The 13,487-nt window shown below is 45.4% G+C and overlaps 1 protein-coding gene across 1 annotated transcript; it reads right to left on the reverse strand.

Moving 5' to 3' along the window:
- Positions 1-10,794: 10,794 nt before the first annotated feature.
- On the reverse strand, positions 10,795-13,213 carry RASD1 (ras related dexamethasone induced 1). The gene is made up of 2 exons (XM_077449504.1): positions 12,846-13,213; positions 10,795-11,913 (listed from the first exon to the last, which is right to left on the reverse strand). Exons 1-2 carry the CDS (start codon positions 13,165-13,167, stop codon positions 11,384-11,386), a joined length of 852 nt encoding a protein of 283 aa, XP_077305630.1. The 5' UTR covers positions 13,168-13,213; the 3' UTR covers positions 10,795-11,383.
- Between the last annotated feature and the right edge of the window lie 274 nt (positions 13,214-13,487).

Here is a 13,487-nt window from a genome sequence, read left to right on the forward strand (position 1 = left end):
CTAGGAACACATTTAACCCTTTGATCGCCCCTGATGTTAACCCCTTCCCTGCTAGTGTCATTTGTACAGTGACAATGCATATTTTTTATTACTGTGTTAGTGTCACTGGTCCCCAAAAAGTGTCACTTAGTGTCCAATTTGTCCGCCGCAATGTCGCAGTCCCGCTATAAGTCATTGATCGCCACCATTACTAGTAAAAAAATGAATAAATAAAAATTCCATAAAAATGTCCCATAGTTTGAAGATGCTATAACTTTTGCACAAACCAATCAATATACGCTTATTGGGATTTTTTTTAATGATGAAGAAATTTTTTATTTTTTTTTGGATAAAGTAAGGTAATCAAATACACCAAAAGAAAGCTCTATTTTGGGGGAAATAAAGGACATACATTTTTTTTTTTGGGTACAATATCGCACGACCGTGTAATTGTCAGTTAAAGTAACACAGTGCTTTATAGCAGAAAATGGCCTGGTCATGAAAAGGGGGGGGGGGTAAACCTTCCGGAGCTGAAGTGGTTAAAGATGAACTTTTCCCTCCCCGCATTTTTCTTTTTCCCTGCTTACCTTTTACTGTCTTCTGTTCAATAAGCATACTCACATTAGCCAATGGATCCAGTGCTGAGCTGCTGGGATGCTCCTCTCTGCAGCCGCTGCACGGGTACGGTTGCCACCCTTTCTTCAAGCCAAACCTGAACACTTTTGCAGCACAGGGCAATTTTATCTTTTATTTTTTCTGCTGTAAACACTATAGGATTATAAAAGACCTGGGGTACATTTGGGTGCCACAAGGAAAGTAGTAACGTAGCGCACAGAGCGCGCCTTGGCAAACAGTGGGTGTGGCCAAATTGCTCATGCTGATTATCACCCCACCCTTCATTCAAACCTGCCCCCAAACACCTGCCCGCAGCTCCCGGACGGCAACAGATTTGTGTATGACTATCTCGGTTACTTGGGGAGCCACAGCCTGGTCTCAATAATGTGTCCGGGTTTCAGGTGGTAACATGATTTGCAAATTCATGAATCACATGATGCAAAACCCGAACTGTCAGGGTGAATCCTGGACAGATGGCAACCCTATGCATGGGTTAGATGCCGCCATGTTGCCTGTGACAGCTCCCGGCTCTTCTGGATACAAGTGTCACTAGGCCCACCCCCCCCCTCCTTGCTGAATGGCATTGCACGTCATTCATCCCAGGGGATCCCACATCATTTGCCTAGGCGAATTCCGGAAGCTGGGGGTGGGCTGAGCCTTTGAAGCCAGAAATAAAATGCAAGAGCACAATAAAAATAACCTGATATCGGCGCTGCAGGAAGGGAGGGGGGGAATATAGAGGAGGAGAGTGCCACGGGAGGGTGAGGGTCCTCTTTACCATGTACAGTGCAAGTGGGCACGATTAGTTGCTAGGATGATATGTTACTTGAGTGTCCTTTATTGCAGGCAAATGGAGGGCATAGAGGGCAATAGAGGGCATTGCAGCATGTTCTACACGTGTACATGTTGGCACAAAGATTTATATGTGTATAAAATACGTGTGTGTTTAAAATACGCAAAAAAAGTATTGCTGGAGGCTGGAGACCTGTGGTTGCAGAAAAGAAATTTGCATTGTGTATGGCCGGCGGGGCTGCTGTTAGAAATCATGGGGCCCTATACAGCCTACTTGACTGGCCCCCCGTCCACAGCCGGAAGTGACTGAGGACAAAGATTGATCAGTCTCATTCTCTGCAGCCTCGGCTGTACAGATGAATGAATTGGAAGCACTCTGAGGCTCTGTGCTAGGGTTGCCACCTGTCTGGGATTCAGGCGAGGTTTCAACTGGACAGTCCGGGTTTGGAATCATGTGTCTGGGTTTCAGGCGGACTGAAACCTGGACACATTATTCAAACCGGGCTGTGGCTCCCCAAGTAACCCAAATCACACACAAATCTGTTGCCATATGGGAGCTGCGGACGGCTGTCTGGGGGGAAGGTACAACATAACTGGGGGGCAGGGCAATGATGTCATCAAGAGCAATTTGACCACACCCACTGTTCGCTCTGGCACGCTATGCGCACCGCATTACTAATCTCCTTGGGGCACCCAAAGGTGTCCCAGGCTACTAAAGTGTTCGGAGTTTGGCTTAAAGAAAAAGTGGCAACCATACTCCCTGCTTATTCACAAACAGAAGCATAGTAAACCATTTACTATGCTTCAGCAATGAATGGACACAGGACTGATTGGTACTGACCAGTCACTGTGTCATTCAGCAAAAGGAAGGGACCAATAAATTATATATTTACCAACCCTTTCCCCCACTCTTTATCCTGAAACATTTCCCTGTGTGCCTGCAGCAGCTTCTGGCAGGAGAGGAGGAAAGCCATCAGCCCTGTGGTGCAAAGGGGCACACAGGGGGGCCTGGACAACAGATGAAAGTGGCACATGTGCTAGAACCAATCCCCCTGCAGTGAAGCCGGAGGTGGAAAGAGAAGCCACCAGCTCTGCAGGGCTAGGCAGAAGAGGATTGTGGTCTGCAATAACACAGTACAGCTGGCCCTTTGAACTGATGGGGCCTGGGCCCAGTGCAGGGGGGCTGGCTGTACTGCCTTATCAGTGACCCCGATGGCCAGCCTATGTTTAGTTCTAAATCCCTTCCACTGTGCAAATGTATTCTGACATTGGGATGTTTCCGCACTCAGAATGCAATGACCACTGCCGGCAGCAATAGCAGTGATCGTCTGAAAAAAACAAACAGGCTGGTTGTACTGGAGTAGATCGAGCAGTGACTGCCAGTGCCCAATATTTGGACGGGCGAAAAACTAACGCCACCGCCCCCCCCCCCCCCCCATGTGGGAGATGGACAGGAATGCGGCGATCAGAGGCGTCCTTACCTTAGGAGGCAGGGGGAAGGAAGAGCTGGGCAGTTGCTTCTCCTCCCGGCCGAACAGGAAGTGTGTCCTAAGACTACCTGGCCATTCGGGCCTCAGGACCTGCTTCCTGATTGGCTGGGAGGAGAATCAGGAAGACAATAGTGGATATTAATTCGCTATTGTCACACAACTTTTTGCCCACCCTTTTTTAATGCCAATTAGAGACTCAACCCCATTGAAATCCATGCGTCCAGCACCCTGCATGTATATTAGGGGCTGGGCGCATGGATTAAGGGGCGGCGCCCCTGTGCCCCTTATGGGCAAGCTGCCACTGTGATTGAGAGATCGACTTCAGTACAACCAGCCTGCCTGCAGATAGAAAGTCAGCCGGTTCCTGCTGACCTGGGCAAATTTTCAATCAGTCAGCTTTAGGATTTTACACATTATTGAAAGCTAGAGATGACATAAAACTAGGGCCAGCTGGGAGAGCTTTTAGCTCAGCTATGAAATACAACATACTTGACCGCAATTAGTGAATACATACTTGAGCACAGGTACAGAACATTGTGAAAGGTCCTGAATGGAACAGAAAAAAAAATAAAGATTGCTCATCTCATTTGCCAGGTTTGAGTGTAGGCGAATCCCAGCGTCAGATGTGAGCTTTGTCTGGTATAATTGTCCGGCATTCAAGCCTCCTATAGAGACAGCACAATGTTTGCTCTCATCAAGTGATGCAGGGCACAATGGGGGAAACACACGTGTTTATGGTGACACTGTGCCGTGGGCATGTAATGTAGTGCCAAGGAAGGAAGGAGGTTACTTTTATTAAATCAAAACTGCAGCCCTGCAGTGCTTTTTTCTGCCACTAGATGTCCTCAGTTTGATGGCAAGTAGGAATGAGCTCAGGTGTAGTCTAAGCAGTGGCGGCTGGTGCTCAATATTTTGGGGGGCGGCAAACCAATGCCACCTACCCCCCTGCAGGAGATGGATGGAAAGGTGGCGATCAACCCCCCCCCCCCCACCGTGGGAGACGGACGATCAAGGGGTCTCCTTACCTTAGGAGGCAGATGACAAGGATCTGGGGTAGAGCTGCTGCTCCTCGCTCTGGGGCCATTGCTTCTCCTCCCAGCTGAACAGTAAGTGGGTCCTGAGACCCGATTGGCCAGGAGTCCTAAGACTTCCTGGCCAATCGGGTCTCAGGACCCGCTTCTTGATTGGCCGGGAGGAGAATCAGGAAGACAATAGCGAATATTAATATGCTATTGTCACACAACTGGTTGGGCTTAGGGTGCAGTACTCTGCACCCACCCTTTTTTGAAGCCAATTAGAGCCTCAGGCTCTAATCATGTGCTTAAAAGAAAAAAAAAACCCCATGGAAATCCATGTGTCCAGCGCCCTGCATGTAGATTAGGGGGCGGCGCCCCTGCACCCCTTATGGACGGCAGCCACTGATTCCAAACCTACCCAGGAGAGCCCACCAAGAAGTACCGGTAATCATCTTCAGCAAGGGCATTCCCCACCCTGCAACCACAGGTATACAAGATCCTGGAGGGTTTGGGCTAGGATCCAAAGATCCTGAGCTCATCCTTAATTGACATAATCATTCAACCCACTTCCTCTGAGCCCAGGTCCTCAACCCACCCACAGCCTGTCACTGAGCAGTAAAGGAGAAGCAGCACAGTGATGAGGTCATCTTTACTCTACTCTCCTCTTATCAGCATGGTTCTGGTCAGTACAACTGTATGGCTCTTTGTACTGCTTCATCCTCTCACTACCCAGCCCTGCTGTACAGGGACTGCAGGACTACCAGGTCACATTCAGGTACTTAACTGCTTGTGTGCTGTATGTAATATTCCCAGACCTACACTCATTTGTGTCTATTATATTTCTTCAGAGTTCAGATTTAACCAAACCACAGCCAGTCAGTACAGCTGGCCATGCGGCATTTTCCCCTGGCATATGTTCTGCGCCACAGAACTATACATCCTATAGCTACTGTTATCATCACCACCTGTCATTCACTAACTCCTAATTCTAAAACAATGACCAAAAGTGAGCCTCCAAAAAGTCAGAGTGAAGCCAGACCTTCTATTCTGCATAATTGCAAAGCATTTCCTAAATGGATGAGGTGGAGAGCATAACATCACCGCCTTCCACTTCATCCAATCAGTGAATGCTTTGCATTTATTAAGTAAATGCAAAGCATTCCCAGAATGGCACCCATGCCAAGCAGCTGATCTGTGTTTAGAATGCAGGAGGACAGGTGCTTGGCGTGACACCCAGATGCTAATGGAGATCACTGGAGTAGTGGTATCTACTACAATGATTTCCAACTTCTAGGGCAGTGTTCTGAAAGCTTTATTTGGCCCTTGGGGCTCTATTCTTTCCACTGATAGGAGGTACTGTTCATCTCACTGACACCAACCATCAGGCACCATGCTTTTTGCTGACATCAACAGTGGGACATTATTTTCTCCACTGACACCAATGATATTGATTTATTATTTCCACTGACACCAATGATGGGGAACTATTCCTTTCGCTGATATCAATGATGGGGCACTATTCCTCCTACTGACACCAGTGATAGTGAAAATAATAATTCCTCATCATTGGTGTCAGTGGGAGGAATAGTGCCCCATCGTTGGTGTTGATGGGAGGAATGGTGCCCCATCATCGGTATCAGTGACAATAATAATTCCCCATCATTGGGGTCAGTGGAGATAATAATTCAATGATACCAGTGGTATTATTCCTCCTACTGACACCAACGATGGGGCCCTATTTCTCCCACTGACACCAATTATGTGGCACTATTCTTCCCATGGACACCAATGATGCGGCACTATTCCTCCCACTGGCTCCAATGATGGGGAATTATTAGTTTCACTGATACCAATGATGGGGCACTATTCCTCCCACTGGCACCAATTATGGGGAATTATTCTTTTCACTGATACCAATGATGGGGCACCATTCCTCTCACTGACACCAATGATGGGGCACTATTCCTCTCACTGACACCAATGATGGGGCACTATTCCTCTAACTGACACCAATGATGGGGCACTATTCCTCTCACTGACACCAATGATGGGGAATTATTCTTTTCACTGATAACAATGATGGGGCGCTATTCCTCCCACTGGCACCAATGATGGGGAATTATTATTTTCACTGATACCAATGATGGGGCACTATTCCTCCCACTGACACCAATGATGGGGCACTATTCCTCCCACTGGCACCAATTATGGGGAATTATTCTTTTCACTGATACCAATGATGGGGCACCATTCCTCTCACTGACACCAATGATGGGGCACTATTCCTCTCACTGACACCAATGATGGGGCACTATTCCTCTCACTGACACCAATGATGGGGCACTATTCCTCTCACTGACACCAATGATGGGGCACTATTCCTCTCACTGACACCAATGATGGGGCACTATTCCTCTCACTGACACCAATGATGGGGCGTTATTCCTTCCACTGACACCAATGATAGGGCGCTATTCCTCTCACTGACACCAATGATATGGCATTATTCCTTCCACTGACACCAATGATATGGCATTATTCCTCCCACTGACACCAATAATGGGGCACTAGTTCTCATCTAACTGATAAGACATTATGTAATTTTTCTACTTCCACTGACCACCAAGTCTGAGACATTTTCTACTCCCAACAGCCCCCCTAAACTCTAATGGACAGTACACTGGCCCTTTATTTAGAACATTTGGAGAGCTCTGTTCTAGAGGGATCCCACAGGTATGATATATACATAGTTATATAGTTATATTGATCCAAGCTTGAACATGCCATACCTGGAATTCTTTGCTCATACATAGAAGGTTTTTACAAGGGATAAAACAACTCTGGGTGTGTTGGGATTAGCAAAGCTGCATCCCAACAAATCCCATAATTTTTTTATGGCCCAGCAATAATGCTTTCCTTTTAAATGTTTATAACAGCCCTTCCCCCTGCCAGGAATATTTGACATTAATTGTTCCAATTAAAGAATCATCCACTCTGTCATACTTCTGAAGGCTTTTATAGGTTCAAAAGTAAGGATACTAATCCCTGCGCAGACACTGCTGGGAGGAGCAACAGCCAAAAGGAGGCGCCGTAACCTTATGATTCCTCTAATACTTCATCCACCTTGGAATATCATACACCAGCTGGTTAGAGATAACCTTAGGCTGGATTCACACCTATGCCATTTTTTGTGCTTTTTGCATTTTACAGATTTGCACTACAGTCCAGTTAACATGGATTCCTATGGAACACGTTCTGTAGTGCAAATCTGCAAAATGCAAAAAGCATTACAAATACATAGGTGTGAATCCAGCCTTAGTCTGTAACACTGTAAAACATGGGTGCTCGACCTGTGGACCTCCAGCTGTTGGGGAACTACAAGTGCCATCATGCCTCTGCCTTTGGGAGTCATGCTTGTAACGATCAGCTTTGCAATGCCTCATGGGACATGTAGTTCTGCAACAGCTGGAGGGCCACAGGTAGAGCACCCATGCTTGTAAAAGATTAAGCGACAACCAAATTAAAGGGGAGGTCCGCCAAAAATCTTTTTTTAAAGTCAGCAGCTACAAATACTGCAGCTACTGACTTTCAAAATATGGACACTTACCTGTCCAGGGCGCCCGCGATGTCGGCACCCAAAGCCGATCTGTCGCTCAGCGCTTGGATGCTGCTGCCACCATCTTCGGTAAGGTAATTAGGAACTGAAGCCTTGCGGCTTCACTTCCCGGTTCCCTACTGCGTGTGCGCGAGTCACGCTGCGCAATCCGGATGGTCCCTGCTGTCTCTGGAACCCGTGTGTTTCCCAGCAGATTGTGGGGGGGGGAAAGAGGCGTAGACTCCGCAAGAGTCTATGCCTGGAAGTGGGTGCAAATACCTGTATTATACAGGTATCTGCACCCCCCTCCCCCCTGAAAGGTGCCAAATGTGACACCGGAGGAGGGGGAGGGTTCTGAAAAGCGGAGGTTCCATTTTTGTGTGAACCTCCGTTTTAAGTGTTTATTTTATGTCCAGATCTAGAAAAGTAATTGCTGAAATGATTATGAGCAGATTTCCTGTCTGTAAAATCAACCATCATATGCTTTAAAAACAGGTGGAGAACTACAAACCTCAGCATGCCACTCTGCTGTAAACTTGTAAACTCCGGAGACACTTGACTGCTTTGTAAACTGGAGACTGTTGCACCAGGTGGCCAGCAGGTGGCACCGTATGACAAGCTAACTCTTGCTAACATTATTTTTGTGAGTTGTTTGTTTCAATGTTGCAACAAGTTTTAACAAGGTGAAGGCTGCAGGAGAATTTCAGGTTTATCATGTGAAATATGAATTGCTGATGAGTGCACGATTAAGGCTGGGTTCACATATAAGAACACAGCGGCTCACAGCGGGAGTCCGATGCGTCCTCGTTCACCGTTTCAGGTCCGATTTCAGCCTGAATTTTTGGCTGAATTAGGTCCTGAAATGTACCAAAAGACACACAGGACTCCTGTGCAAATCGCACCGGAGCTGCTGTAGAGATATGTGAAGCGGCTCCATAGAGAGCCGGTCACAATCTCTTGTTGTGCAAACTGGATGAGAGGGAAAACCTGCATCCAATTCACACTAGCATAAACCCAGACTTAACCTTTTGTTAGGCGGCACAGTGGTGTAGTGGTTAGCACTCTCACGTAGCAGTAAGAAGGGTCACTGGTTCGAATCCCAACCACGACACTACCTGCCTGGAGTTTGCATGCTCTCTCTGTGCCTGCGTGGGTTTCCTCCCACAATCCAAAGACATGCAGTTAGGCTAATTGACTTCTGTCCAAAATTGGCCCTAGTATATGAATGGGGACCTTGGATTGTGGGCTCATTGAGGGTAGGGACCGATATGAGTGTGCAATGTACAGGGATAGGGACAATTGTAGACACTCACTCAGGTTGAACTGGATGGACTGGTGTCTTTATTCAACCTTACTAACTATGAAACTATGTTGCCTCGATTGAAGCTCAACACGGTGCAAAAAAAGCCTCTTGTTCACAAGGGGTTAAATTATGATCATCAATTTTTTTACTTATGTGAGCCCCGAAGCAGCATGCTCATTGAATGCTTGTAGCTGATATCAGACTGAAGCATTGGCGGTTTAACCCTACGCTCACACTTATGTGCTTGCTTTGTGCGTTTTCCAGAAACGCACTACAGTCCATTTAACATAGTTTTCTATGGCACACATCCACAGCTATGCGTTTTTCAGCTGGTGCGTTTTTGGAAAGGTATCAGGGGACTTAATGCTGCATTTTTGAGTTATAATACGTTTTGGCATATAAAGATTAGAGCATATTTATAAAACAGTGAATGTAACATTTACTGCATGTGAATCAAAGGGTGCATGTGTTTTAAATCGCAGAGATTGATTGGTGAATGTCTCATTGACTGCTTTATAACTATACCCGTTAGTAGTGCGTGGATACACACGCCAGCTGTGGTGAGACTACAAATCCCATCATGCCTGTGTCTGTTAGTCTTGTAATGCTTCATGGGACTTGTAGTTCCACAACAGTTGCTTACCCCCTTGTTCAAGAGAATTTTATATTATTTAGAAACAAGTTCAATATCTAATGTGCACCATTTGTTGATATGCTTTGTGTATTAATATTTATTGTATTCATTGTTACCAGGTGGGTGTAAAATCTTAGCACACCGAAGACTGATCTATACAATTCAGAACAGTGAAGCTGGATGCACACTATACAGTAAAACCTTGGTTTGAGAGTGTTTTGCAAGACAAGCTATTTTTTTAAAATAAATTGTGACTTGATATACAAGCGATGTCTTGATATACAAGTAGTGTCATGTCACAACTGAGTATAAAACAGAACAGAGGCGCGTCTAAGTGTAACAATATGGTTACATTTATTGAAGGTACATTTAGCAACTCACATGGTTGATGATTAAAAGAGGCACATCTAAGCATGCAGGCATCTGGGATAAAGCTATCCACATAGACCATCCTCCACAACACCATCAGCGTCGCCCCTTCCACGCTGTGTTTTATGAGCCCTTCAAGTCTCGCTTTCAGATCACTCTACTGCAGGGTAGTCTTCCCAGTCATGCTTGCAGACTGACAGCGGTGAGAGCCGGCTGTGCAGAGGACAGTCTATGTGGACAGCTTTACCCCAGGTGCTTGCATACTTAGATGTGCCTCTTTTAGTCATCAACCATATGAGTTACTAAATGTTGTACCTTCATTAAATGTAACCATATTGCTACACTTAGAGGCGCCTCTTTTTTTTATACTTTGTAGCTCCTGCTGGATTTTGCTTCTAATCCCCTTGTAGAGACTTCCATTTGTAGACGGACATTTTATGGTTACACAACCTGGTCACATCACTATAATCTTTTTATATGGACTATAAACTGAAAGACTTATGAATAAATAGTTGTGGAATGAATCATCTGAGTTTGCTTCATTTCTTATGGGGAAATGTGCTTTGATATACAAGTGCTTTGGATTACGAGCATGTTTCCGGAATGAATTATGCTTGCAATCCAAGGTTTTGCTGTACAATTTTCTGTCGATTTCCCCCCCCCCCTTTAGATTTACCAAAACCATATAATATGAGGTCATACCTAAAGACTCTGAATTTATATGCAATCAGGCAGGCCCAAGCACCACATAGTTGAAGGTAAATTTAAAGGAAATTGAACAACAAAAGTTGTATAGTGTCTATCCAGCTTAAAAGTGAAACCCACTTGTTTAGCTTTTGTGATCTAGAAGTTCCAGAACTCCCAATGCATGCTGGGACTTCTAGTGCAACAGCCAAACAAGCCATGGTCACCTAAACGTCATATACCATGTTGCATTTTTATTTATTTGCTTTTTTGCATTACCACACTTTGTAAGACTCGAGGAAGCAGACATACGAGAATGTATTTTAATTTTTTTATTCTGTAAAAAAATATAGATGTATGACATGACAATGAAATGTCTGATGTTCTATAAACAAAATGGTTTTGTTCAGTTCCATTTACAATACTCCGAGAAATGTGCTCAGGGCACTGTGTAAACAAAGTCACTTTTCAGTCCTTGTAAAGTCTACAGAGATCAGATGTTGTCCCAGGTCTCCCCATTACTCAGTCCAGATGGTAAACCCACAGGGGAGGACAGTTCTAACTCCACTGAGTATTTTATTATTTTATCTTTAACTTTAAAATTTTTTTTTTTTTTACATGAAGTCAACATACAACTTGCTGTTTGCTCCTTCTCAGTTCTTACGTTTAGACAGACTGAATGTAATGCTGCCCGAAAAAAAAAATTCATCAGCTCCCCCAAGGCTGACCTCGGCGTTCCACAACAGCCTTGGTGCCCCGACTACTTGACAGAAGGCATGGTGGGCATGTGATCACCACGACGGACATGCCTCCTTCGACTTGGCTTCTTCAAAACACCTCGAACTTTTGTGTTGTCGAACTATGTATATATTTATAAAGCCTCGGCGGCTATAGACAAGTTGACCCCTAGCTAATAACACATCTCTCTTTGTCTTTGCTCTGTCCACCGCCGATAGCTTTCTCCCTAATGTACATTAAGTCACTATGGATGCTGGGTCTGCGGGCAAAAGGGGCCACCACCCCATAGGCGTCTCCGTCCTCCTTCACCTTCTTTCCTTTGAGGGTCTTTTTATGCAAAATCTCGCAATATTGGACAGAGACCTTACGGTGGAGATCTGGACTCATCTCGCTGGGGAGCTTGGCCATGGTGAACAAAGCTTGGAACATCTCATCCAGTCGAGAGTTCTTCTTGGCCGAGACCTCAAAGTAGGAGCAGTTAGTGTCTGTTCCAACCAGCTGTTCGATCTCTTTGGGTTGGACCTCTCTGTAGAAGTCTCTGTCTCCCTTGTTGCCACAAATCACCAGGGGGACTTCAAAGTTTTCCTTGGTCTTGTTCTTCAAGCAAGACTTGGTCTCTAGGATCTGCTGCTTCAGGCGCTGGACCTCCTCGAAGGAGTCACGATTATCCAGACTGAAGACTAAGATAAAGACATCACCTGAAGAAAAGAAGAAACAGGTTAGTATACAAGTCAACTTTTTATTCTTATTAAAATACAAGACAGGATTTGTATGTCTAGCTGTGTAGGAGCTACTGTTTCTCAACTAACTCGCTCATTAGCACTACTACTACCAGCTCACTAGTAGTAGATAGTCACATTCAACTAGACTTGTTCTGTAATGTTGAAGACCTTCCATAGTTTTGCAAGACCTTTCTTCCAGAAGAAGTGCCTTAGAACATCTTTAAGCTTTAAAACATCTTCAGCATTACCACACAAGCCCAGTTGAATGTGACAAACCCACTATTAATTACCATAATCTGGATGAAGGAGAACCTTTGCAAACATAAAAGTGGTTTAGTAAGCTATTAAAAGTATTCAAGGTTGCAAAACAAGTCCAGTTGCATGTGACTGGCTACGATGATATACCATGAGCTTAATAAAGGAGAACCTTTGCAGACATAAAAGTGGCTTAGTAAGCTATGAAATGTCTTCAAGGTGGCAAAACAAGTCCAGTTGCATGTGACTAACTACTACTCAACAAACCACAGCCTGGATCAAAGAGAACCTTCACAGACCTAGCCAGCTCATGGTTTATTATAGCACTCATCCCTTTGAGAAGACCTACAATCCCGTTTGGCAATGCCTAGGAAAGTCTAGAATTCAAAGTTGTATGCAAACCCAACAGTTTTATAGCGCCAATAAAATGGTTTAGGTGCTCATGCAAGGTTGCACTAGACTAGGACTTCATACAAAAGTTGAAGTCATCTAAGACTCCAAACATGGGGCTTCCCATAAAAAGATTGGGTTTATGGCAATCTTAGGAGGCTGCAAGACTCTAACTAGGTGCTAAAGTTTAATCTTTACCCATATGCTAACCATACAATTCTCCAACTATTTACTGCAAATAGGTCCAGGAGCCAGGTACTCACCAGTTAGGATGGAGAGCCTCCTCATAGCAGGGAAGGGGTGGTTGCCAGAAGTGTCCAGTATGTCCAGTTGGTAGACCTCTCCCCTGATGCTGTAGAACTTTCGGTGGAAGTCCTCTATGGTTGGGGTGTACTGCTCCTCGAAGCGGCCGCTCAGGAAGCGGCTGACAATGGAAGTCTTGCCCACCTTGGAGGAGCCAAGGATGACCATGCGGTAGCAGTTCTTGGCTGGGATGTTCAGCTCGGTCTCATTGGGGCACATCTTCTTGATCATAGCTGTCAGCTTTCCTCTGACTGTGCGGGTAGTGCTGTGACTGAGCTGCATAGAGGACAATCCTGCAAAACTACAAGAGCTCTTCTGGCTGCATGCAGAGACAGCACCGACTTTTATGGAGAGCTCGGACACGCCCACTGTGCTACGTCACTGTGCGGGCACAGCTCCGACTTCTGCAGAAGTGCTGAGCAGAGGAGCTGCTGAGAAGTGACAGTTGTGTGTACGTGAGAGATCACTGAGAGCCTCATCTACCTGGATCCTGGACTCTGCATATCACATACATGACTGTACTCCATACCTGACATTATTATGTCATCATATAGGACACCATGACATCAGAATATACTCTGTGAATAGGATCCCATACATTC

Source organism: Lithobates pipiens, unplaced genomic scaffold (assembly GCF_037356315.1).
Source record: "Lithobates pipiens isolate NorthernLeopardFrog02 unplaced genomic scaffold, aLitPip1_a1.2 Scaffold_22, whole genome shotgun sequence".
NCBI lineage: Eukaryota > Metazoa > Chordata > Amphibia > Anura > Ranidae > Lithobates > Lithobates pipiens.